The sequence below is a fragment of the Narcine bancroftii genome, chromosome 2 (assembly GCF_036971445.1).
Source record: "Narcine bancroftii isolate sNarBan1 chromosome 2, sNarBan1.hap1, whole genome shotgun sequence".
Taxonomy (NCBI): Eukaryota; Metazoa; Chordata; class Chondrichthyes; order Torpediniformes; family Narcinidae; genus Narcine; species Narcine bancroftii.
Window position 1 is genome coordinate 86,689,168 of NC_091470.1, and position 27,267 is coordinate 86,716,434.

A 27,267-nucleotide genomic window follows, 5' to 3' on the forward strand; every position below is an offset into this window, starting at 1 on the left:
ATGCTCTCTCCCTGTGGCCAAGATTATTCACTTTAAATCGTTCCGCCAAAGGAAAAGCTGAGGCAGACTAATGATCATAGAAACAGGAGAAACCTCTTCTTGCACCCTACGCTTTCCCTCACCTCGGTAGGTTTCCCAATGCCTGTTAAGATCTCCCTGGAACAAGAAAAGTCGCGTCACGATTGGGGTTTTGTACGGGAATTTAAATGTGGCCATTTTGGAGGGACACTTGAAACAGGTGCAAGCTATGGTTATACCCCTGACTGCACACATTAATTATAACTGGGAGGGACAGGGTTGGGTTTGTGTGTATGCTCTGTGGTTCTCCACCAGTCATCTTGCCTCACCAATAGGTGTCCGAGAGAGGCTTGGTGCTTGAACTTGTTTACACAAGTGACTTGTTTTCCTATATTTGGATTGGTGTTCCTGATAGCAGGAGAAGGAGACTTTTTTTTAAAATTTAGACGTACAGCCAAGTTAAAAGGTCTACACTCCCACCACACAGGAGAAGGAATCACTTTGAGCTGAATTGTAAAGCCTCGTGCTATGTATTTCCAAGTATATTAATCTATGTGGTGAGTTTTCCTGGAAGTATATACTGCTGGTGACATGATTTAAACCCAAACCATAATTATACATTTCCAGGAATTCATGTGATTTCACCTTATGTTTCCCATTTGATAGCAAGTCACCAAGGAAACATTTTATGATGGCCTTTTAGGGGTAGTTAATTACGACTTTATAAATAGTTCTCCTGAATCTGGAATTGCTTGTGATTAAATTTAAATTTTATTACATTTTTAAAATTAAATCTAGACAAACAGCATGATAACAGGCCCTTTTGGCTCGCAAGCCCCTGCCACCCAATTGTGCTTAATTAACCTATAAACTCCAGAATGCTTTGGAGGGTGGGAGGAAATCGGAGAGCACCCAGAGGGAAACCCATGCAGACATGGGGAGAACGTACAAACTCCTTACAGACAGCGCGGGATTCAAACCTGGCGCTGTAACAGCGTTGCGCTAACCCCTACACTAACTGTGCTGCCCTTAATTATATTTGGCTATTGTAGATTTAACAGGCAGTAAGCTTCATAAGTGAGAATTAATTTACTCCATTATGTACAAGGGAATCCACGGCTATAATAGATGTTTGAGCAAAACTTACTTCAAGCTGCATTGAAGTAATCCCACTTTTGATGTTGCTCATTTGTTCCTGGTCCTTTCACACACATGCCAAGCAAGTCTGTGATGATCTTGTTCAGTTCAGTTCTGCAGCCTTACTTAACCACATGTGAAGTTTCTTCAATTACAAATTTAAAGTGGGCAATTAAGCAAAGTTCAGGAAAGGTAAGAGCATTAATAAAAAACTCAAGGGGAAATGCTGCAGAATAATTATAGACTGTGTTGAATTCATTAGAGCAAGAAATTTCAGGCTTTTCAAGATACTTCGCTGCCAATGCTCATTTAAAGATATCTTCCAAAGTATGCCTTTAATTATTTATCGGCATAGCTATCCCAAGGGATGGATCTGCGATGCTCATGTTTCTAACAGAAGACCCAATCCCAAAATGTTCATCATATTTACCTTCCCTGGATGCTGCGATGCCTGCTGAGTTTCTCCAGTGTGTTTGCGCCTTGTATCACAACCTGAGGAGGAGTGTTAAGGAGCAAAGTTGGGAGGAGCAGTTTCAACTCCACAAGGTTGCCTTTCCCAGCCTCTTCCCTTTCACCTCATTACTGAAGGAGAACCAGGGAAAGGTCAGGGCATGTGGGGAAAGGCAGGGCGGTGAGACTGAATGCAATAGTGATGGATGAGTGGGCCTCTCTCTACGGTGTTTCACAATACTTTGTGCACAAGTATCTGTAGTGTTTCCCTGAATGATAAAGAGTGCCCTCACACCCTCAACCAATATTTCCATGTACATTGGGTCTTCTGGAACGTCAGTGGCCCAGCAAGGAAGTTGAAACTGTATCTACCCTAAATATGCATTCTACATTTTTTAATATTCTCCATTTTAATTGTTACATGGAAAGAAAATAGGAAATTCTCAAACCAACTTCATCCAACTCTACATGATTAACAGACATTATGCCCTCACAGACCATGAGTTGGTAGGCTTGTAAGAGCACTGCTGACATGGACTGTTGCTAATTTGTATCTTGTTTTGAATAAAGTCAATGACATCATATTTTGCCTTATGATACGTTTGGACAGGTAAACAAGAACATCTGTAGTTGCTGGAGTCCAGTGCAATGCACAAAAATGCTGAAGAAACTCAGCAGGTCACACAGTACCAATGGAAAGTAAAAGGCAGGGGCTGGAGCATTGGTTATTTTAAGTGGGAGGAAGAGAACATTATGTAAGTACTGACCAATTAGTTTAATGTCAGAGCTGGGAAGATCAATGAAATTGATTCTGAAACACAGTCTAAACCTTCATTAAAAATGGCATACATTATTCAAGAAGACTTAGCATGGATATGTCAAAGGAAGGTCATGTCTAACAAATAGTTTTTGAGGGGCTGACAAGGCGGGTAAATAAGTGCACTGCATTTGAGTTCACCTGTACTGACTTAAGTAAAACATTTTCATGGTGATATGGTGAAAGAAGGTAAATGTGCAAGGCATCCAAGATAGAGTTGGAAAAATGTTCACGAGGAGCTCTGGATAGACAACAGCCATGCAGATGGACATGATTCTGGTCATGATGCTGTACAGAGTGCACTGAAATTCTGGGCAGTGCAGTGGATAACGATCAAAGAACAGACCAGAATTGCACAGGTAGACAGTACATCTCTGGAAAGGATGAACATAATGGGTATCCATAGTGTTGAGATAAGAGGACTGAGTAGTGATTTCATGGATATCTTTAAAGCAGTAGTTCTTAACCTTTTTATTTCCACTCACATACCACTTTAAGTATTCCCTATGCCATTGGTGCTCTGTGATTAGTAAAGGATTGCTTAAGGGGGTATATGGGTAGAAAGAAAAAGTTTGAAAACCACTGTTTTAATCGTACTTCATTGATTCATTATGTGCATGGTTTCAGAACTCCAAAGGACAATTTTTCTCAAGCAACGTATTTCAGTAACAATTGGGTCTAGAGCAGTGGTTCTTAACCTTCCCTTCCCACTCACATCCCACCTTAAGCAATCCCTTACTGATCACAGAGCACCGATGGTACAAGGATTGGTTAAAGTGGGATGTGAGTTGGAAGAAAAAGGTTGAGAACGACTGCTTTTAAAGTTATGGTGTTTTAATGGACTGGTTGCAGAGAAAGTGTTTCCTCTTAAAGGAGAATATGTAACAAAAGTGCATCGTTATAATAAAGTGATCACCAAGAAATCCAGTAAGGAATTGAGAGTAAACTTCTTTCACCAAAGTTGTGGTGAAAATCCAGAGCCAAAGGAAGTGGTTAAAGGACGAGCAAGTGAGGGAGAGGAGAAAAGAGGGTTAAGGACATGGCTTTCATAGAACAGAGCATTACAGAATAATATAAGCCTATCAGCCCATGTTGTAGTGCTGGCCTCTGTAAACCTACTCCACAAATATCTAACCCTTTCTCCCAATTTTACTAGCCTCCACTGCCACCCAACACTCTTGGTGTAAAAAAATCATAATACTGACATCTCCCCTAAATTTTCACCCACTCGCCTCAAGCAGACATTTTTTGGTACTTCCTGGGGAGAAAGGTGCACCCTATCTTAGTTCCTCATGATCTTATACACCTCTACACTTGTACCTCTCACCTGTCGATGAGGAAAAAGCAAGAGGAGGCTCGAATTAGGCAGAGACATCAGTATAGATTGGATGGGCCAGCTGGTCTGTTTCTGCCCAGCTCAATCTCTTCAATTCTATGTAATTTGCCGCAGTAATTCTGAGGTTAATTTGTTCAAAGAAGGAATAAAAAGGATTTGACAGATGAAATTACCCTCCAGTATCAGAAGAAGAAAAAATGAAACTTGAATTATTGTTTCCATGACGTGATCTTCATACAGCAGAATTCCTTCTCATGTTGTGCAGATTGTCATTCATAACCATGAGCTCCTGACTGATTATTTCCTACTGTGGGCAGAATCACTGGGTGTTTACTCGTACGGAACTGCAGCCAGGATTGATGGGTGCCCTTGGTGTTGCAGAAGGAGCAGGAAGCTCTTGCCCACAATGCCCCTGACTCGAGGAGGGTAAGGTGGAGGGGGGGAGGGCATGGGAGAGAGAAAGGTAAATGCTCCACTGATGGGGGAAATGTTCACTGGTCAACCAGAACTCTTCAACTAGTCACAGTGCGAGGTGAAAATTGCCTGCAGATTTGCTCATTAGGGTCCTTTCAAGCTGCCGTGTAAAATGGGGTTAACTGGGCAATTAACCCAGTTAGCTCCCCACTCACATGACTGCTTGAAAGGGTCTGACCCGGTCAGTGTGGTCCAAATCCAACCGGGTTCTTGACCCGTCTCAGAGGTAGTCAGGAAACCCAGTTAAGCCTACCTAGGTTGTGTCTACTGGTGGCTTGAAAATGGCCGACCCAGTAGTTCCGGTGATGTCAACGCTTGCGTGCGTGCGTCACCGGGCCGCATCTACTGAAATGCACAGTGCTTACATCCCGCTGCTCCTCAGTGACTGCAGCATTTGCCTGACAGCGGGTGGTCACAGCAGTTGCCTGCTGTACTGCAACACAGTAGAGTTGCTTAAGTCAGCATCTGAAGACCATTCCTGTTCCTGTTTGCCATTTGGACACTTCTGGTAGTACTTCTGGTAAGTGCGAGGCATGCCATTCAACACGTCATTGCTGGGGCGGGATCCCCCCCTAAATCGGCAGGTTGGTGATCTAATGGGTCGATCCCCCTGCAGTTTCAGCACCTTTGCCCCGGTAATCGCACCCGGGTCCCAGGAGGGCTACCCAGGTGCTGCAGCTTAAAAGTGTTTAATGAGAAGTGAAGGGGTTAGGTTTAGGGTTAAGAGAGGAAGCTGAGGACTGGAAGGAAATTAGTTCAAGCTGGAATGATTAAAGGTGAGCCATGTTGTTGTTTGTGAATCCAAAGAATCCATGGGTACTCAGTTGTTCTTTGTTTGAAAAGCTTGTACCACAGGATTAGTCAATTAGAAATTTTCAATAAAATAACACTTCATCATGGGGTTCGATTCAATGGGAAAGAAATGGGTGCATCCGCTGCATTAAATTGGCATCTGCAAAGAAAGCATCCATGGGGCGGTATGGTTGGCGTAGCGGTTTGTGCGACGCCACCGTTCTAAATGTGTCGGAGTGTAGGTAAATTGGGCCAGCACGGACTCGTGGGCTGAAATGGTCTGTTACCATGCTGAATGTCTAAATTTTTAAAAAAATTAAATCTCTGGAAGAGTAACGACTGAATTGGGGTCAAACAAGAAAGTCGGCAGATGCAATGCACAATGACTGAACTGGTCGTTCAAATCACCCAGTAATTTGTGTAAAAGAAGAAATCCCCAAAAGCTTTCACTTGTCTTTTTTTTCTCTCTCTCTCCCTCCCCCCCCCCCCTCTCTCTCTCTCCCTCCCCCCCCCCCCCCTCTCTCTCTCTCTCTCTCTCTCTCTCTCTCTCTCGGTAAAGTCATTTTCTTCCGTTCACTTTTTCTATCTTGCAGTCCTTTCTTTACCACACCCCAGTGTTCATTCTCTGTCCTTAAATGTCATGGGAAATAAACCGGAGTTTAAGAAAGATGAGAACTTCCAATCTGTGCTGTTCACGTGGCCTTAATTATGGCCAGACAATTCATCTGCTTTTTGGTGCTGCTCATTCATTGATGCATTAAAATGTAAATACCATCAACACCATCTATCTTTGTGACAAACAGCGGATGGCCTATAAATTGAAACAATAACTTTGCTAATGGCAGCAATGCAACACTGAAAACTTCTCACGCACGTTTATTCAGAGAAGCTCTTCTTGTAATTGACTCCAAGAGATTAAATTCATGTCTCATCCACCCCAGCAATTCTCTGGACCCTGACCATGAATTTCAATGGTGCTTTGTTCATTTCCACAAGACTTTGAATGTCTTCTGAGCTGTCCAGCGTGAGTGGCCTGTGCTCAGGCCACTCAGCACCTGGGCACCCTGTGTCAGCCAATCAGGAACCCAAAGCTCTTATTTGGAGGTGAATCCAGCCATGGGTTTAATGCCATTTACATCAATTAGTGTACAGATACACCAACATTTTTACTTGTTACAATGATGTTAGATACACTTCCTTCAACAGCATGCAGGAAATTATACCAGCGTGGAAAGAGGTAATAATTATAAAGCTATGGTCGGTGTGCTGTGCAGTGAACGAAAGAAAAAAAAAACACACAGAAGCTGTGAGTGAGTTCAACCAACCAACTGACTTTACTGGAATTCTCCGAGAGCTTATCAGCACCACTCCCATGATCCTTTGCGACCCCTCCCACTGGAACCATTGTGATGTCAGGTGAGACAAAGGATAGATAAAACATTTCCAGTCAGTGCAAGTCAAAAGTGGTGCAGACAGGTCCTTTTGTGGTCCTGGTTAGGGTAGTAATGGGAGGTTCAAGAACCTGATAGCTTTTGGATTAAAAAGTGTTCTTGAACACTGGTCTTCAGGCCTCTGTACCTTCTGCCATAGGTAGCAGTGAGAAGAGGTTGTCCTCAGGAGATGGGGGCTGGGGTTCTTGATGATGCTGGCTGCCTTCTTGAGGCAGTGCCTCACATAGATAACATATAACATATACATATACATGTATATATACATTGCCCACAATGAATGGGACGTCGGAGCCTGCAATGAACTTGGCCACGTTTGTTACTTTCTGCAGCCTTTTGAACTTGCGGGCAAACTCCCAAACCAGGTTGTGATTCAACCAGTCAGTGTACTTTCCTCAGTACAGCTGTAGAAGTTTGATGGAGCATTGGACAACGTGCCAAATCTCCGCAGATTTCTTAGGAAGTAGACGCGTTGGTGTGCCTTCTTCACAGTTACCACAGTGCTGGTTCCAGGAGAGGTCTTCCACCACATGGGCTACAGGAATTTGTGGACTCACAGGGACCTCTCCACCACTACTCCACCAGTGAAGACAGAAGTGTGGTCCCCCTGCCTCTCCTTCCTAAACTCCGGAAATAGTTCTTTGGCATCGGTAACGTGGAGGAGAACAAGATTAATTGTTCTGGCACCACCCAACCAGGTTCTCAAGCTCCATCCTGTATCCTGACCCATCATTTACAGTTATTCATCCAACAACAGTGATATCGTCAGTGAATTTGTAGATTGCATTGGAGCTGAACTTGTCAGTTGTGTACGGGAAGTAGAGCAGGGGACTTAGCCTGAAGCCTTGGTGTCCCCCTGAGTTGACGGTCAGAGAAAAGGAGGTAATGTGTCCGATCCACACTGATTGGGGTCTGACAATGAGAGCTAAAATGGCAATTCAGGAGAAGATCTCTCGGCCAACAGGGTTTAATGTTTCTTCATTCATAGTGGAGCCAGGAGAAGTGAAGGATCACCCCCCGCCCCCTGCCTTTGCATCTGACCCCTCTTCAAGTATTGCATGACTCCTGGTCACCCTCCAACTAACCAAACTCATTCTGCAACAAGCGAGCGGCCTCTGGCACCATCTGTAGAGCTGTTCCAGAATCAGAGTCAAAATTTATTGTCACAAACATGTCACAAAATTTGTTGTTTTGTGGCAGCATCACAGTGCAACCATTTATATGAACCACCTTACAAAATAAATACAAATATTGCAAAACATAAAGTTAAAGTAAGGCATTGCCTGTGGTTCATTGATTATTCAGGAATCTGATCCCAGTTGGGAAGAAGCTGTCCTTATGCTGCTGAGAGCTTGTCTTTAAGCTCTTGTACCTTTTCCCTGATGGTAGCAGAGTGAAGAGGACATGGCCTGGATGGTGGGGGTCTTTGAGGATAGAGGCTGTCTTTTTAAGACTCTGCTTCATGTAGATGTCCTCGATGAAGTGAAGTCTGGTGCCTGTGATGTCACAGGCTGAGTTAACAACCCTCTGGAGTTTATTCTCATCCTGAGAGTTGGCACCTCCACACCAGGCAGGGATGCAACCAGCCAGATTGTTCTCCATGGTCCACCTGTCAAAGTTTCCAAGAGTCTTCAGTGATGTATCGAATCTCCTCAAACTCCTCACAAAGTATACCCACTGATGAGCCATCGATGGAGAAAAACAAAAGTTGCAGACACTTCAATCTTGAGCAAACAATGAATGCCAGAGGAAATGAGCAGGTCAGACAGCGTCCATGGTAGAAATGGCCAGTCAATGTTCTATGCATTATTCTCTGACCCTGTGCACATGCTGATGTGCCCAACATCCTTTCAATGATTGCCCTCACCTCTGCCCCAGTCACTTCAAATGACTTCAAGCAGAATTGCTAATCAGCTAGAACCCTGGGACATTGAATAATTGCCATGTGACAAGTGGGGTAGAGATGGCTGAGGTCAAGACAAGAAAAGCTCTAATAACTGTGAATGGAGAAAAGCTGCACTGTTCTGAGACTTCCAGTGAGTTATTGCACAGCTTTCTTTGCCACTAAGACAATGAGTGAATCACATAGGAATTTACAGAGCCATGATGGTGTGTGGCTGGGATCCATTGCAGCACAGAAACAGGCACTTCGGCCCATAGAGTCCATGCTGAACTATTATTCCCCTTAGTCACATTGACCTACACTTGGAATATACTCTTCCCATCCATGTTCTTTACCTGTCCAAATTTTTCTCAAGTGTCAAAATGGAGCCTGCAATATAACTATAGAGGACTACAGCACAGATCCAGTAAAGGGATTATTTTGGTTTTCACAAGCAAAGAGCCAGCCTCAGGTGGCTTTATTTAATGCTTTTATGATTTCACAATTCCCTTGAAAACCATATGGGTTGAGTATGTCCAGCATCTTAACCTTACAGCGAGATCACAGCTTAAAGGCCATTTTGGGGTGGCTTGTTTGGGGCCATTTGCGGCATACCAGTCAGAAGAGCAGGGAAAGTGGTGTGCTCCCTGGTTTTGTATCACATAGGGTACAAGTTACCCATGTGGCTGCTCTCCTCAAAAGCCAAGTAACTGCTGGACGAATCAGAAGGAGGCTATTTGATCAGCGCCCAACACTCTGGTCAACTTTCCTCTTGCGTCACATGCACATTTTTTACCCAGCCGTTGCGTTCCAGGAAGTTATTCCCAATTTCCTGGAACGCATTCTGTGGGATTGGAATGGGAATAAGGACTCATTCCTCTCCCGATACTTTACCTCCTCAACCCCTAGTTATATTCACGGATTGCCTGCAGTCTAAACTGATCCGCGGGTGATCCGTCAACAACGGGCTAATGAATAGGATGTCCATCACCCTTAAATACCGCACTTCAGGGATTCAGTCTAAACTCGTGGTGTGATACGGATATTTGGAGTTTTGGTTATTTCTGTGTGAACAGCTACTCCCAGAAATTAGGGAGACACTTCAGAATGGGGGGAAAAAAAATCATCTAAGTAAAAACATAATGGGATCCCCAAAACTAATTCCACAATTCAGAGAGTGAGTCCAATCCACAAACGTGCCGGAGAAACTCAGCCGGTCACACAGCAACCACAGGAAATAAAGGATGGCCATTTCAGGCCTGGGAGCTTCCTCACGTCTAACAAAAACAGACAGGCGCCTGAATAAAATGGTGGGGGCAGGGGGGAAGGGGAAGTGGGAGGAGCACAGACTAACCAGTAGGAGGTGGGAGAGTAGAAGAGAAAAGATGAGAAGTGATGATGGAGAAGCCTGAGGGTCACTCTATGACAAAAGAAAGAAGGGAAGGGAAGGGGAGCTAGAGGAAAGGCCTGATGAAGAGCCCAGGCCCTTGACTTCCTGTGAATGCTGCGTGATCCTCTCAGTTTCCCCAGCACAATTGTGTGTTGTACTCGACCTCAGCATTGACAGACTTTATTTTTTACTAACAGTGTATTTGATGAGCTGAGAGGGTGAAGTTTGTTCTTCCTCCTTTCAAATTGATATTTTTTATTTGTCCTCCAGGGAACATAGAACATTACAGCACAGAAGCAAGTTCTTCGTCCCTTCTGGTCTGTGCCAAATTATTATTCTGCCTTGTCCCACTGATCTTCCCCCAGTACCCCTCCATAACCCCTCCCATTCAGGTACCTATCCAAATCTTTCTTAAATGTTAAAATCAAGTCCGCATTCATCACTTTAGCTGGCAGCTCGATCCACACTCCCGTTACTCTCTGTGTGATGACGTTCCCCCTAATGTCCCCCTTAAACTTCTCTCCTCTCACCCTGTGGTGATATGTTTCCTCCATTGAATATAGTTACTGTTGATCACTGTATATCTGGAGCTGGCCTGCCCACTGATGACTCATACCCTATGTCTCCTCCCCCATGGTCTTGGACCATAAAGGTCGAGCCACCTCTCCCTTCCCTCCATTCCTATACCTGGATCTGGGCCAGCAAGGTTCTTCTGTATATTAAAGCCTATCGTTCCCTCAGCCTCGTCTTTGTGGTTACTGGTAGTGCACTACACACCGTTAACCCATGTCCCCTGGTTTTTATTTCACCTAATCTCAGTGGAAAAAGCCTGATTGAATTTACTCTGTCTGTGCCCATCATAATTGTGTATACCTCAGTCAAATCTCCCCTCATTCTTTTACGCTACAGAGAATAAACTCCAAACCTATTTAACCTTTAACTGTAACTCAGTTCCTCAAGTCCGGGCAACATCCTAGTAAATCTTCTTAACCCTCTTTCTATCTTATTGGCATATTTCCTGTAGTTAGGTTACCAAAATAGCACCCAATGCTCCAAATGTGGCCTCACCAATGTCTTATACAACTTTACCATAACATTCCAACTTCAAACTCAATACTTTGATTTATGAAGGCAATGTGCCAAAATCTCTCTTTACGACCGGAAAGCAACTTATCATTGTTTTACGAATCTCTTCCTTCCCCCATACCTGATCTCCCGCCACCCACTCTCTTTCCTCAGTGTTAGCCCTCTGCCTCACGCTTTCTGGATGTAAAACTTTTCACGATCGAAACTGGATTTGCGGCAGAAAGTAACCACTGTGTTCTCGTCATTAGTACTCCTGCCACCCATTATGTCTTAAAACAGTTTGTAGAAATTCTTCAATGATTTCAGCTCAGCCATTCCTCAGGTGAATGAATGCTCTCAAGCGCAGCTCTCTTCTGATGAAGGGCGTACGTCAAATGGTAAACCTTTTCTTTGTTTAAATATTTACTTCAATGGCAAGTTCCAAGTTCTGCTGATGGCTGTTCTGACATGTACAATCATTTTGAATCAGTCAAATCAACTGTGCTCCATTTTTCATTCTGGCTGTAGCTTCCCCAGGGAAACCAATTCCTAAAACTTGTGGGTGGAAAACCTCTGATTTGATTTTTCTACTGAACACCTTGAGAAATGTGGGAAGGTGATCACAGCTTATTCAAAAAAACTTCAAAAAGGATTATCAAGTTGCTTTTTTTTCCCTTTATAACTGAAATAAAAAAAGGTTCGGTTGAGGCGATTTTGATTAAACGTGATCAAGCACCATAGTTAATGTTAAAGAGAGTGTTGAATCCCATTTTGGTTTGCAATCTTTGCTGCCACTCCATTGGTTCCCAACACAGAGGATCAGGGCAGACAAAATCCATTCAACATGGAGAAAACTAGAAGGACTCATAGGTGAAGAAGCATCTGGGCCCCTTGATCAGAACTGGGTAAAGTTTTTAGTTGCAGAGAAGGTGAGGGAGAAACAAAGTGTATCTCCCATTGGATGGGACCAGTTAACAGTGTAGACTAAGATGCTTAGTCTATCGTCTATGTTGTCTATACTCAGTTATTTGCTCTCAATTTCTTTCCTGGAGGAGCAGAATGCAATCTTTACAAGACAAATTTGATGGAACCACCACACAGGTTGGAGAATAATTCTCCATTTTGTGCTTGGTTGGTGCAGTGTTTTGCCCAACGCCTTTATATCGCCAGCGATCATGTCCGGGGATCGAATCCCATGCTGTCTTTAAGGAACTTGTACCTTCTCCACAGTGTCTGCGTGGGTTTTCCCCAGGGGTTACCGTTTCCTCTCACCATTCCAAACATTCCAGGGGTGCAGGTTGATGGGGTGTAAATTGGGCGGCACGGACTCGAGGGGTGAAAGGGCCTATTACCGTGCTGTATGTCTAAATTTTAAAAAAAATTAAAGTTAACAAAACTTAAACTTCACGTTGTAAGGAAGCGAGAGCTCAGATTTCTTCAACAGGTCATTGGCCATTGGTGACCTGTGATCGACTCAGCATGTTATTGAAAGCTGACTTGTTTGGAAAACATTTGGAAAAACAGTAAGACATTTCTGGCGGTGTCAAAAGAAAGCTGAAGAACAATTGGAAATAGTTGTTGGTGAGGGGGCATCTGTGGGGAGATAGACTTCATCTGGTTGGTGAGGGGGCATCAGTGGGGGGACAGATTTAATCGTTCAGCTGAGTTACCTTTCTGTAGAATTGAAAGAAGTTTGCGGCATCCAAAAGTGGGATTAAAGGCAGCGGTCAGAGAGGGATGGGGTGAAGGAATATTTAAAAGGGAAGCTAGAAAGAGCCAAGAAGTGTCTCGGAACGTGGATGGGGTCAGCAGAACCAGTGCAGGCACCTGCTGTCTGGAAAAGAGGAATGGAAAGGGTGGTTGATATACAAAGTTGTGGGTGTTGGCTCACTTGAAAGATGAGATGCAGTTCCTGTGAAGCTTGCACTTATCTCCATCAGAACAGAGAAATCGCCCCCTGAATTAGAATCGAATGGTCACTGGTGTCCAGAAACTCATGCTCATTTTGCTGGACTGCAGGAATGGGTAATAAAGCAAACACACTCCCCCTATATTTGGTCTCCCCAGTGTACAGTAGGAGGGATTTCCCTTGGCAGGTAAGTTTCAGACCTTGGAAACTGGGAACTGAGCAGGTAAAAGGGTGAGTGGGGGGGGGGGGTGGGGGGCGGTTGCAGCTGGTGTTTAAGGAGATGTGAGCAAGCATGAATGGAAGCATCTCACTCTCAGGGGAAGCAGGTATCCAAGGAGCTCATGCCCATCATGACACTAAATCTCAAGATCCTTTAGATCCAAAGAACTTTCCAACTTGGACAAGAAGAGTTCCATTATAGAAATGAAATATATTTAGTCGTCAAGTTTATTGTCATCTGATTGTACAAGTAAAACCCGACGAAACATCATTCTTGGTGCAAAACATCTTTTTAAATTTTTGGTGTACAGCACAGTAACAGGCCATTTTGGCCCACGAGTCTGTGCCGCCCAATTTATACCCAATTAACCTACACCTCCAATTCGTTTTGAACAGTGGGAGGAAACCAGAACCCCTGGGGAAAACCATCGCAGTCATGAGGAGAATGTACAAACTCCTGTCAGACAGCACGGATTCGAACCCCAGATCCGATCACTAGCACTGTAAAGGTGTTGCACTAACTGCTACACCAACCATACCACCCAAACACGCAGACACACAACCAGACATAATACACATGCAGACAATCAATACTTTATGCAGGACAAGTATTTCATCTATACAAATAAAAAAATAAATATTGCTGTGTATAAAGGAGCGTCTCAGATGGTTCGTGTGAGCTGTTCCTTTGGTGGGAAGAAGCTGTTCCTCAGCCTGGTGGTGCTGGCTCTGATCCTCCTGGATCTCTTCCCTGATGGGAGCAGCTGAAAGATGCTGAGTGCAAGGTGGAAGGGGACCTCAGTGATTTTGGGCACCCACTTCAGACAGTGATCTCTGTAGATCATGTTATGGTGGGAGGGGGCACCCACTTCAGACAGTGATCTCTGTAGATCATGTTATGGTGGGAGGGGGCACCCACTTCAGACAATGATCTCTGTAGATCATGTTATGGTGGGAGGGGGCACCCACTTCAGACAATGATCTCTGTAGATCATGTTATGGTGGGAGGGGGCACCCACTTCAGACAGTGATCTCTGTAGATCATGTTATGGTGGGAGGGGGCACCCACTTCAGACAATGATCTCTGTAGATCATGTTATGGTGGGAGGGGGCACCCACTTCAGACAGTGATCTCTGTAGATCATGTTATGGTGGGAGGGGGCACCCACTTCAGACAGTGATCTCTGTAGATCATGTTATGGTGGGAGGGGGCACCCACTTCAGACAATGATCTCTGTAGATCATGTTATGGTGGGAGGGGGCACCCACTTCAGACAATGATCTCTGTAGATCATGTTATGGTGGGAGGGGGCACCCACTTCAGACAGTGATCTCTGTAGATCATGTTATGGTGGGAGGGGGCACCCACTTCAGACAGTGATCTCTGTAGATCATGTTATGGTGGAGGGGGCACCCACTTCAGACAGTGATCTCTGTAGATCATGTTATGGTGGAGGGGGCACCCACTTCAGACAGTGATCTCTGTAGATCATGTTATGGTGGGAGGGGGCACCCACTTCAGACAGTGATCTCTGTAGATCATGTTATGGTGGGAGGGGGCACCCACTTCAGACAGTGATCTCTGTAGATCATGTTATGGTGGGAGGGGGCACCCACTTCAGACAGTGATCTCTGTAGATCATGTTATGGTGGGAGGGGGCACCCACTTCAGACAGTGATCTCTGTAGATCATGTTATGGTGGGAGGGGGCACCCACTTCAGACAGTGATCTCTGTAGATCATGTTATGGTGGGAGGGGGCACCCACTTCAGACAATGATCTCTGTAGATCATGTTATGGTGGGAGGGGGCACCCACTTCAGACAGTGATCTCTGTAGATCATGTTATGGTGGGAGGGGGCACCCACTTCAGACAGTGATCTCTGTAGATCATGTTATGGTGGGAGGGGGCACCCACTTCAGACAGTGATCTCTGTAGATCATGTTATGTGGGAGGGGGCACCCACTTCAGACAGTGATCTCTGTAGATCATGTTATGGTGGGAGGGGGCACCCACTTCAGACAATGATCTCTGTAGATCATGTTATGGTGGGAGGGGGCACCCACTTCAGACAGTGATCTCTGTAGATCATGTTATGGTGGGAGGGGGCACCCACTTCAGACAGTGATCTCTGTAGATCATGTTATGGTGGGAGGGGGCACCCACTTCAGACAGTGATCTCTGTAGATCATGTTATGGTGGGAGGGGGCACCCACTTCAGACAGTGATCTCTGTAGATCATGTTATGGTGGGAGGGGGCACCCACTTCAGACAGTGATCTCTGTAGATCATGTTATGGTGGGAGGGGGCACCCACTTCAGACAGTGATCTCTGTAGATCATGTTATGGTGGGAGGGGGCACCCACTTCAGACAGTGATCTCTGTAGATCATGTTATGGTGGGAGGGGGCACCCACTTCAGACAGTGATCTCTGTAGATCATGTTATGGTGGGAGGGGGCACCCACTTCAGACAGTGATCTCTGTAGATCATGTTATGGTGGGAGGGGGCACCCACTTCAGACAGTGATCTCTGTAGATCATGTTATGGTGGGAGGGGGCACCCACTTCAGACAGTGATCTCTGTAGATCATGTTATGGTGGGAGGGGGCACCCACTTCAGACAGTGATCTCTGTAGATCATGTTATGGTGGGAGGGGGCACCCACTTCAGACAGTGATCTCTGTAGATCATGTTATGGTGGGAGGGGGCACCCACTTCAGACAGTGATCTCTGTAGATCATGTTATGGTGGGAGGGGGCACCCACTTCAGACAGTGATCTCTGTAGATCATGTTATGGTGGGAGGGGGCACCCACTTCAGACAGTGATCTCTGTAGATCATGTTATGGTGGGAGGGGGCACCCACTTCAGACAGTGATCTCTGTAGATCATGTTATGGTGGGAGGGGGCACCCCCTTCGGACAGTGATCTCTGTAGATCATGTTATGGTGGGAGGGGGCACCCCCTTCAGACAGTGATCTCTGTAGATCATGTTATGGTGGGAGGGGGCACCCCCTTCAGACAGTGATCTCTGTAGATCATGTTATGGTGGGAGGGGGCACCCCCTTCAGACAGTGATCTCTGTAGATCATGTTATGGTGGGAGGGGGCACCCCCTTCAGACAGTGATCTCTGTAGATCATGTTATGGTGGGAGGGGGCACCCCCTTCAGACAGTGATCTCTGTAGATCATGTTATGGTGGGAGGGGGCACCCCCTTCAGACAGTGATCTCTGTAGATCATGTTATAGTGGGGGGGGCACCCCCTTCAGACAGTGATCTCTGTAGATCATGTTATGGTGGGAGGGGGCACCCCCTTCAGACAGTGATCTCTGTAGATCATGTTATGGTGGAAGGGGGCACCCCCTTCAGACAGTGATCTCTGTAGATCATGTTATGGTGGGAGGGGGCACCCCCTTCAGACAGTGATCTCTGTAGATCATGTTATGGTGGGAGGGGGCACCCACTTCAGACAGTGATCTCTGTAGATCATGTTATGGTGGGAGGGGGCACCCACTTCAGACAGTGATCTCTGTAGATCATGTTATGGTGGGAGGGGGCACCCACTTCAGACAGTGATCTCTGTAGATCATGTTATGGTGGGGGGGGGCACCCACTTCAGACAGTGATCTCTGTAGATCATGTTATGGTGGGGGGGGGGCACCCACTTCAGACAGTGATCTCTGTAGATCATGTTATGGTGGGAGGGGGCACCCACTTCAGACAGTGATCTCTGTAGATCATGTTATGGTGGGAGGGGGCACCCACTTCAGACAGTGATCTCTGTAGATCATGTTATGGTGGGAGGGGGCACCCACTTCAGACAGTGATCTCTGTAGATCATGTTATGGTGGGGGGGGGGCACCCACTTCAGACAGTGATCTCTGTAGATCATGTTATGGTGGGGGGGGGGCACCCACTTCAGACAGTGATCTCTGTAGATCATGTTATGGTGGGGGGGGGGCACCCACTTCAGACAGTGATCTCTGTAGATCATGTTATGGTGGGAGGGGGCACCCACTTCAGACAGTGATCTCTGTAGATCATGTTATGGTGGGAGGGGGCACCCACTTCAGACAGTGATCTCTGTAGATCATGTTATGGTGGGAGGGGGCACCCACTTCAGACAGTGATCTCTGTAGATCATGTTATGGTGGGAGGGGGCACCCACTTCAGACAGTGATCTCTGTAGATCATGTTATGGTGGGAGGGGGCACCCACTTCAGACAGTGATCTCTGTAGATCATGTTATGGTGGGAGGGGGCACCCACTTCAGACAGTGATCTCTGTAGATCATGTTATGGTGGGAGGGGGCACCCACTTCAGACAGTGATCTCTGTAGATCATGTTATGGTGGGAGGGGCACCCCCTTCAGACAGTGATCTCTGTAGATCATGTTATGGTGGGAGGGGGCACCCCCTTCAGACAGTGATCTCTGTAGATCATGTTATGGTGGGAGGGGGCACCCCCTTCAGACAGTGATCTCTGTAGATCATGTTATGGTGGGAGGGGGCACCCCCTTCAGACAGTGATCTCTGTAGATCATGTTATGGTGGGAGGGGGCACCCCCTTCAGACAGTGATCTCTGTAGATCATGTTATGGTGGGAGGGGGCACCCCCTTCAGACAGTGATCTCTGTAGATCATGTTATGGTGGGAGGGGGCACCCCCTTCAGACAGTGATCTCTGTAGATCATGTTATGGTGGGAGGGGGCACCCCCTTCAGACAGTGATCTCTGTAGATCATGTTATGGTGGGAGGGGGCACCCCCTTCAGACAGTGATCTCTGTAGATCATGTTATGGTGGGAGGGGGCACCCCCTTCAGACAGTGATCTCTGTAGATCATGTTATGGTGGGAGGGGGCACCCCCTTCAGACAGTGATCTCTGTAGATCATGTTATGGTGGGAGGGGGCACCCCCTTCAGACAGTGATCTCTGTAGATCATGTTATGGTGGGAGGGGGCACCCCCTTCAGACAGTGATCTCTGTAGATCATGTTATGGTGGGAGGGGGCACCCCCTTCAGACAGTGATCTCTGTAGATCATGTTATGGTGGGAGGGGGCACCCCCTTCAGACAGTGATCTCTGTAGATCATGTTATGGTGGGGGGGGCACCCACTTCAGACAGTGATCTCTGTAGATCATGTTATGGTGGGGGGGGGGCACCCACTTCAGACAGTGATCTCTGTAGATCATGTTATGGTGGGGGGGGCACCCACTTCAGACAGTGATCTCTGTAGATCATGTTATGGTGGGGGGGGGCACCCACTTCAGACAGTGATATCTGTAGATCATGTTATGGTGGGGGGGGGGCACCCACTTCAGACAGTGATCTCTGTAGATCATGTTATGGTGGGGGGGGGCACCCACTTCAGACAGTGATCTCTGTAGATCATGTTATGGTGGGGGGGGGCACCCACTTCAGACAGTGATCTCTGTAGATCATGTTATGGTGGGGGGGGGCACCCACTTCAGACAGTGATCTCTGTAGATCATGTTATGGTGGGGGGGGGCACCCACTTCAGACAGTGATCTCTGTAGATCATGTTATGGTGGGGGGGGGCACCCACTTCAGACAGTGATCTCTGTAGATCATGTTATGGTGGGAGGGGGCACCCACTTCAGACAGTGATCTCTGTAGATCATGTTATGGTGGGAGGGGGCACCCACTTCAGACAGTGATCTCTGTAGATCATGTTATGGTGGGAGGGGGCACCCACTTCAGACAGTGATCTCTGTAGATCATGTTATGGTGGGAGGGGGCACCCACTTCAGACAGTGATCTCTGTAGATCATGTTATGGTGGGAGGGGGCACCCCCTTCAGACAGTGATCTCTGTAGATCATGTTATGGTGGGAGGGGGCACCCCCTTCAGACAGTGATCTCTGTAGATCATGTTATGGTGGGGGGGGCACCCCCTTCAGACAGTGATCTCTGTAGATCATGTTATGGTGGGGGGGGCACCCCCTTCAGACAGTGATCTCTGTAGATCATGTTATGGTGGGAGGGGGAACCCCCTTCAGACAGTGATCTCTGTAGATCATGTTATGGTGGGAGGGGGAACCCCCTTCAGACAGTGATCTCTGTAGATCATGTTATGGTGGGAGGGGGCACCCACTTCAGACAGTGATCTCTGTAGATCATGTTATGGTGGGAGGGGGCACCCACTTCAGACAGTGATCTCTGTAGATCATGTTATGGTGGGAGGGGGCACCCACTTCAGACAGTGATCTCTGTAGATCATGTTATGGTGGGAGGGGGCACCCACTTCAGACAGTGATCTCTGTAGATCATGTTATGGTGGGAGGGGGCACCCACTTCAGACAGTGATCTCTGTAGATCATGTTATGGTGGGAGGGGGCACCCACTTCAGACAGTGATCTCTGTAGATCATGTTATGGTGGGAGGGGGCACCCACTTCAGACAGTGATCTCTGTAGATCATGTTATGGTGGGAGGGGGCACCCACTTCAGACAGTGATCTCTGTAGATCATGTTATGGTGGGAGGGGGCACCCACTTCAGACAGTGATCTCTGTAGATCATGTTATGGTGGGAGGGGGCACCCCCTTCAGACAGTGATCTCTGTAGATCATGTTATGGTGGGAGGGGGCACCCCCTTCAGACAGTGATCTCTGTAGATCATGTTATGGTGGGAGGGGGCAGCCCCCTTCAGACAGTGATCTCTGTAGATCATGTTATGGTGGGAGGGGGCACCCCCTTCAGACAGTGATCTCTGTAGATCATGTTATGGTGGGAGGGGGCACCCCCTTCAGACAGTGATCTCTGTAGATCATGTTATGGTGGGAGGGGGCACCCCCTTCAGACAGTGATCTCTGTAGATCATGTTATGGTGGGAGGGGGCACCCCCTTCAGACAGTGATCTCTGTAGATCATGTTATGGTGGGAGGGGGCACCCCCTTCAGACAGTGATCTCTGTAGATCATGTTATGGTGGGAGGGGGCACCCCCTTCAGACAGTGATCTCTGTAGATCATGTTATGGTGGGAGGGGGCACCCCCTTCAGACAGTGATCTCTGTAGATCATGTTATGGTGGGAGGGGGCACCCCCTTCAGACAGTGATCTCTGTAGATCATGTTATGGTGGGAGGGGGCACCCACTTCAGACAGTGATCTCTGTAGATCATTTTATTTTGGGGTGTTACTCTGGTGATCCTCTGATAGTCCTGTGGATTGACCTCCGATCCATCTCTCTGCAGCAACTATACAACACCGTGATGCATCTGGCCAGGACGATCTCAATAGGTTGACATAATGGTGACCAGTAGCCTTACCCGCTTCAGTCTTGTCAGGAAGTGGAGTCGCTGTTGCGCCTTCCTGACAAATGAGGGGATGTTGGGTGTCCACGATAGGCCACTAGTTTGTTTTTAATTTTTTTTTATTTTTCACACTATAGATCACATTATTCAAGATAGACACATTTCTCCTTTCAAATATATACAGTGTCGTTTTCTCCCCCCCTCCCTTCTCCCCTCCCCCCACCACCTCCCCCTCCATCCATTCAAAACTCTGAGTCCAAGATACATCAAACCCATCAAACAATGTTGTCACTCAACATTAACGAACAAAAACTTCCACTGAGTCAATTCTTTCCATTCTCTTTTCCTTTTGTCATTTTAGGTGATAGATGTCCCGGTAGGTTTTCTCTATTATATTCCATGTACGGCTCCCATATTTGTTCAAATAATGTTATATTATTTCTTAAACTATATGTTATTTTTTCTAATGGAATACATTTATTCATTTCTATATACCATTGCTGTATTTTCAAATTATCTCCTAATTTCCAGTTTGACATAATACATTTTTTTGCTACAGCTAGGGCTATCTTAACAAATCTTTTTTGTACACCCTCCAAATCAAGATAGGCCACTAGTTAAGTGAACTCTAAGGAACTTGGTTCTCTCCACTCTCTCCACTCCAGAGTTGTTGATGTGCAGTGGAGGATGGTTGTTGAGACTCAGGTTATTTCCAGCTCTTCTCTGTCGTGTGACTCATTGTTGTTGCTGATGAGACCAACTACTGTTGTGCCATCTACAAACTTGATGAACCTGTTGGAGCTGGAGCTGGCAATGAGGGTGTAAGTCAGTAGCAGGAACAGGAATGGGCTGAGCTCACAGCCCTGAGGTGCACCAGTGATGGTGCTCGACGTTCTGCTTCTAACCCAGTCAGACTGTGGCCTCTCTGTTATGAAGTTCAGGATCCAGTTACAGAGAGGGGTGTTGAGTCCCAGCGAGGACAGCTTCTCCATCAGCCTCCGGGAAATGGTCATATTAAATGCCAAGCTGAAGTCAATGAACAGCAGCCTGGTGTATGAGGCGTCGTTCTCCAGGTGGGCCAGGACGGAATGAAACGTCTGTGGAACGGTTTTTCGAAAGGCAAATTGAAATGGATCCAGTGTATTTGGGAGGCACTGATAATGAAATCAAAACCATTGATCTCATAAATGGAACAGTGAATGTTACACACTCTTGGGAAGTGATGGTCGAATATATGATGCCAAATTATTAAACCTGCCCATTTTTGCTGAAGTATGGGCCAGATCAAAATAGAAATCAGCTAATATTTATATAATAACTTGAGCAGTGTTCGAGACTTTGGCTGATAGATGTGAAAGGCCTTTATTCAGCACGAGCAGGAAAATTTATCTCCCCTCCTCCCATCACTCAACAGGATACTTCTCAAACAGAGGGAACAATGAGCATTGAGTACAATTTTGTTGGATATAATGACCTACTTTACCATTTTCAGTGTGGATACGTAATTGCAGAATGACTTACTTACAGTAGATGCATATCACAGCAGTCAGAGTCCCTCTGTACACAGTATTCGAAGACCAGTGACTGCTCCAAGGATTTAAGCATAAGACTTTTAAACCTGAATGAGTAAAGCAACCCTGCATCATTAATGGTTGCAAATTCAGAAGTTGGCCAAGTCGTTGGTGAAGCCCAGGGTGATGAGGAACAGGAAGGAGAGTGGAGCTGAGAACAAATCACCCATAAGGTCACTGAATGGGAGAGCGGTCCTGAGCATTTCTTACTCCTTCTCCTTAATTTGCTTTTAGAGCCTTACGCTTTTGGCTCCTTCTCTGAATTGCTGTCAATCTTTCGCTGATAACGGTGAAAGGTTTGGGACTACTCGTCATGGGAAATCCTTCAGAGATCTTGGGAATGGAGGAGCTAGATCATTCGAATATGAACCAGCCTTTGAAAATGAAACTGTTCATATCTCTCCTCCAGTAGTCAAAACGGACACCGTTTTCAGTTAACATCCAGAGGCCATTTATGAGATTTGCTTTGGAAATTGGCAAGGCCATCTCGGCTTTTGACACTTGCATAATAAAACTTTATCAAAACATTGTAATGGCCACTGATACTATCAAGATCAGCCACTAATGGAGGAGGGTGGTTGGGGGGGGGGGGGTGTTGGGGAACATTCCGACTCTGTTCCCTTGGGGAAAACAGTAAATAAGTGCTCATATTGATTAACCTTCATTGAAACCCAGTGCGGAGACCATGAAGTGGACACCTCTTGCATTAACACATTATTGAAGACAGGTTCAACCTCTGAATCCCCTGTCCAGCTATGTCTGTTTTGTCAATTAAAACCCCGGCTATTTGAATGTCCAATAAGCCATCCTGTAATGAAGTAGCAAGTTTTGGCTTCCATTCAATGAGATCATGGCTGATTTGTTCTCACCTTCACCCTCCCACCTGTTCCTCATCACCAACGGCCAACTTGGAACTGCTTCAGTGCATTTTTCTGAACTTCCATTCATCAGTGGAAATGACACTGTGATGCTTTGTTCATTCAGGCTGCAGAAGGTCTTGTTGCCAGCTCATACGTTTTGACAAAGACTCCCCCACCTCTCTGACTGAAGGATGGCAAGGTGGCAGCTCAAGCCTCCTGAGTGGCAGAGCATTGCTCCTTGTGGGTAACATGTGGACAGAAACTCATCGTTGGTCCGCAGCGCTGAAGGCACGGCCACCTCGCATCAGGGCGCCAGTGTCGGTCTCAAGGATCAATTCCTTTGAAGCCACCAGGAATGAATTTCAAAAGCAGAATGCAAAGTGCTCGTACTGAGATATGACACACTTAGTGCTGATAATCAGGGAAGAATACATTATCAGGAGCTCTTATTTCAACCCCGAGTTCTTCTTCCAGGACGGTCTCCATGTCTTCCAAAACCCGGCATTCCACTCGGAATGAAGAGTGAGAATTCAGATTGCATTAAGGAGATTGACAATATTTATTTTTCAATCTACAGCACTGCTGGTACAGTATGTTTTAGACATGGATATTTCAAGTTTGCAAACAGATTTTTCTCTGTCATCTTGAACTGAAGAAGAAGTGGATTTAATACCCATTTACCAGTAAATACCCATTTACCAGTAAACACTCAACACAGTGCTGTCATTTCAGATGCGCTCTTGGATTTTGAAACTGCATTTTCATTCCATGTCTCGATTTAAGAGTATTCTTACTCATTTGAAAACACAATCCACTTTGTAAAAGTAGGCATGGGTGCTTTGTTACAAGTGGACAGAGCTGCCTTTAATTGTGGCACTGGGGCATCCAATTCTAAACATTAGATGTCTGAAATGGAAAACTGAGCCATTGCAATTCTAATTTGTCAAGGAGAGGAAACTCTAAAAATAGAGGGCAGTGAGGTGGAAAAGAGCTGAGGTTAACAGGGATTCGTAACGAGCTGCCAGAGGAACCTGTGGAAGCTTAAAAGGCATTTGGACAGATTCAGAGAATTAGGGGCCAAATGCAGGTCAAATGGCACTTTGGTTGGCATGAATGAGTTGGGTCAAAAGAGCTTTTTCCATTGTTGCATAACTCTTATGGCTCTAAAGCAAATCATTGGCCGTGTACTGTGAAGTTTTCCATGCACAGACAATAACACGGAGAGGTTACAGTGGTGTAAAATGATGGTTAGGCCCACCTGCCGTACCTTAAGCTGTTGTGGTCACCACATTCTATGGAAAATGTGAGAAAGGGAAGAGCTGCAGAAGCAATCTACAAAGATGATGCCAGAATTGAATTGCTTCCATTTCAAGTTTATTATCATCGGACTGTGCAGAGACAGCCTAATGAAACCAGACCACGGTGCCCACACATACACACACAATACACAGTGCATCATAATCATGTAAATTGCATGTACGCAAAGCTATAATTTAAAATAAATATATATTAATCTTTTGGGATGACTTACTCGGTTACAGGATACCGTTCATCAGTCTTCCTGCCTGTCAGAAGAAGCTATTTCTCAGTTTGATTTTGATGCTCCTGTACTTTCTTATTGAAGGTCAAAGATACCGTATGCTGGATGAAAAGAGTCCTCAACAATTCTTTGAGCCATGATCCCAGTAAATGCCATCAGTGGAGGAAATGGAGACCCCCCAGTGATCAGCTTGACCTTTTTGATGATCCTCTCTATTGACTTCTGGTCCGAGGCCTTGCAGCTACCGTACCGCACCATGATGTGGCCAGAGAGGACATTGCTGACTGTGTTCCTGTAAAAGGTTGTCAAGGTGGGGGCTGGTAGCCTTGCCCTCCTCAACATCTTTGGGATCTTGAGGAGGGCCACCGACTCACAAGGAGGTGTTGTTAGTTGAGGATAAGCCATCTTTATATGCACACCAAGGGCCATATCAGGAGAGATTGCATAAGCTCGTTCTATTTTCCCTGGAAGGGATGAGGTTGAAATGATACTAGACAGGCAAATAAAATGATGAGAGGCAAAGATCAGGTAGATAGCTAGCGTATGTTTATCCTGGGAGGGTGTGTCTGATACTAAAGGGCAAACGTTAAAAGCAATTGAAGGGGTAAATATTTGGTGTCTAGAATAAGTGGCCACAGGAGGTGATGAGGACAAGACTGCAGAGTCTTTTAGACAGGCAGAGCAGCACAAAGAGGGAAGAAGAGTTGATGTAGGCATTGGATTAGTACAGGCAGACATGATGGTCAGCATAGACACAGTCGGCTGATGGGCCTGATTTTATGCTGTATAAATCAGGATTGATTTTTGTGAGGTGAATGTAGAGATGTTGGTTGGAGCTGGGCAGGGAGCTGAAAATTGATGTTTCTAATACCTGCCGTCTCGTTCTTGACGGGTTTGTAAAACCGAGCCAATGTTTTCATGAGTAGTTTTTTTTTACTTTCATGGAGTCCCTTGAATTAACATCATTGTCTTGGTCCTTTGAGGGTCATTTACATTGTTGAAGACACTGTCACAGATGTGATGCCGCAGCGCAATATTTAATTTTAGCGATACAGCACAGTAACAGGCCCTTCCGCCCAATGAGCCCCTGCCACCCAAAAACATCCATGAGACCAATTAACCTACTAACCCCGTGGGAAGAAACTGCAGTACCCGGAGAAAACCCAAGCAGACACAGCGATACTTGGGAGGCTTCTTAAATAACTTAGAGATGCAAGATTCAAATAACGGAACTTACTGATGCCTTCCACCATCTCAGGAAACTGTTTACACACACTCATAGACATATACATACGCCCCACAGTGGTGCACTACAGTTACTACAGTGAGAAGGGTGTATTCTTACACGGTTACAAAATAGTTCACATCATCCTGACTATATAACACTCCTTATAGGCAGATTCAAGCCCAGGTTTCTGGCACTGTAAAAGGGTTGCACTACAGGGAGTCCCCGGGTTACAAACAAGGTCTGTTCCAAGGTCGGTCTTTGTCGTCTTTTTAGGCAAGTCAGAAGTTGCTGCATATGCAGCTTTTAAATCATTGAAAAGGCTTCGAGTCTGTTCTTGTACTAAGCTGCAGGCTAACAGGCATATTACACTGATTTTGATTGTTAATGGCAACTTTAATGGCAACGTAATCCAACTCAAAATGGCAGACGGTGTTCTCCTTCCTTGAGCTGCTCAACCGCTGAAGCCGCACGTAGTCCATTCTTAAGTACGAGTTGTCCATAAGTTTGTAACTCAGGGACTGCCTGAAACTGCTTAGCTAACCCTACCACCCTGTGTGAGCTGCAGTAAAATGCAGGAAACTTTGAAATATTTTATCTTTTTTTATGTTGACTATCTAAGTAAATTCCTTCTAAAATCTTACACAAGAATGTTAAGCATCTTCCAGATGAAGTGCAAATGCTTTTTTATTGTTGGTGCTGTCGGGTGGAGAAGATTTAAACTGAGTTGTCCAACCAATGAACCTTGTTTCTGTTTTCCAGGTTTGTCGAGTGGCCTATGAGATTATGCAGACGTTACACCCGGACGCGTCAGGTTATTTCCATTCTCTGGATGATATTTACTACTTTGGCGGACAGAATGCACACAATCAGATTGCTATTTATCCTCACAAACCACAGACTCCAGAGGAAATTGTTTTGGAACCTGGAGATCTAATTGGAGTGGCTGGAAACCACTGGGATGGTTACTCCAAAGGCATCAATAGAAAATCTGGGCAAACTGGCCTATATCCATCGTACAAGGTGAAGGAGACCATTGAGACCATAAAGTACCCCACCTATCCTGAGGCTGACTATGAAAAGACAGAGTAGATGCAAGGAAACCCCACATCCATGGTGAATGGATCTCGACATCAACTTGGGATCCAGACAGCGTTTTTTAACCTCTGAGTTCTGTGCGGTTGCGTCCGGCTCCCTCCATCATCCTGCTGTTGGTTGTGTTTGGTTGTCTGCCACTAATTCACTGTCATCCTCAGTGACTGACGCCCATTTGTACAGGTTAGAGCATGAGCCAATATCTGTCCAGTCACGGTGCCTAACATTTTTTGACCTTCCTGAACATGAGCAATGAGATGTCTTTGACACCTTGCTTAAACCCATCAGGCAGGAAAGATGTGATCATGAAGACTTAATCCATTCCACAGCCGGTTCATGAGATAACGTTTTCTCAAGGAATGAAAATATTTCTCCTTGACAAGGGTAAGCAAAGGAACGATTGGAATAATCAAAAGTGCATCCTCATTCCAGTCTTTTGTAAAAGCAAAATCATGGACAGAATCTTTAATACATAATGTTTCCAGACCTTGTCTTTGATAACAAAAATAAATGAATTGAAATAAAAACATCCGAGCCAGAGTTTCTTGTCATTGTTGAGGATGTGCTTAGGATCAGAATGGTTTCAACTATTGCAGTAGCCTTTAAAACTCATGAACATTCGCAATCTTCATTATTCCAGCAACATGTTTTTTTTATATATTTTACTTTTAATTTTCCATCAATATATTCACACAAACTTTAAACTTTTATACACATCAAATATACCAAATGTTTACAAAAAGTTCCCCCACCCCACCCTCCCA

General features: G+C 45.7%; 1 protein-coding gene across 21 annotated transcripts in view; it reads left to right on the forward strand.

Moving 5' to 3' along the window:
• LOC138753859 (alpha-(1,6)-fucosyltransferase) overlaps window positions 1-27,030 on the forward strand; it is an 852,902-nt gene extending 825,872 nt beyond the window's left edge. For 17 of the 21 annotated variants that reach the window (XM_069917365.1, XM_069917364.1, XM_069917369.1 and 14 more), the window contains one exon: window positions 26,171-27,030. In XM_069917365.1, the coding sequence (XP_069773466.1) occupies window positions 26,171-26,500 (330 nt within the window). In that variant the 3' untranslated portion in view covers window positions 26,501-27,030. Of the gene's footprint in view, window positions 1-10,014; window positions 10,062-10,983; window positions 11,208-26,170 lie in introns of all 21 variants that reach the window. The other 4 variants (XR_011351465.1, XR_011351466.1, XR_011351467.1 and 1 more) reach the window with 4 other exon arrangements.
• The last annotated feature ends 237 nt before the right edge of the window (window positions 27,031-27,267 follow it).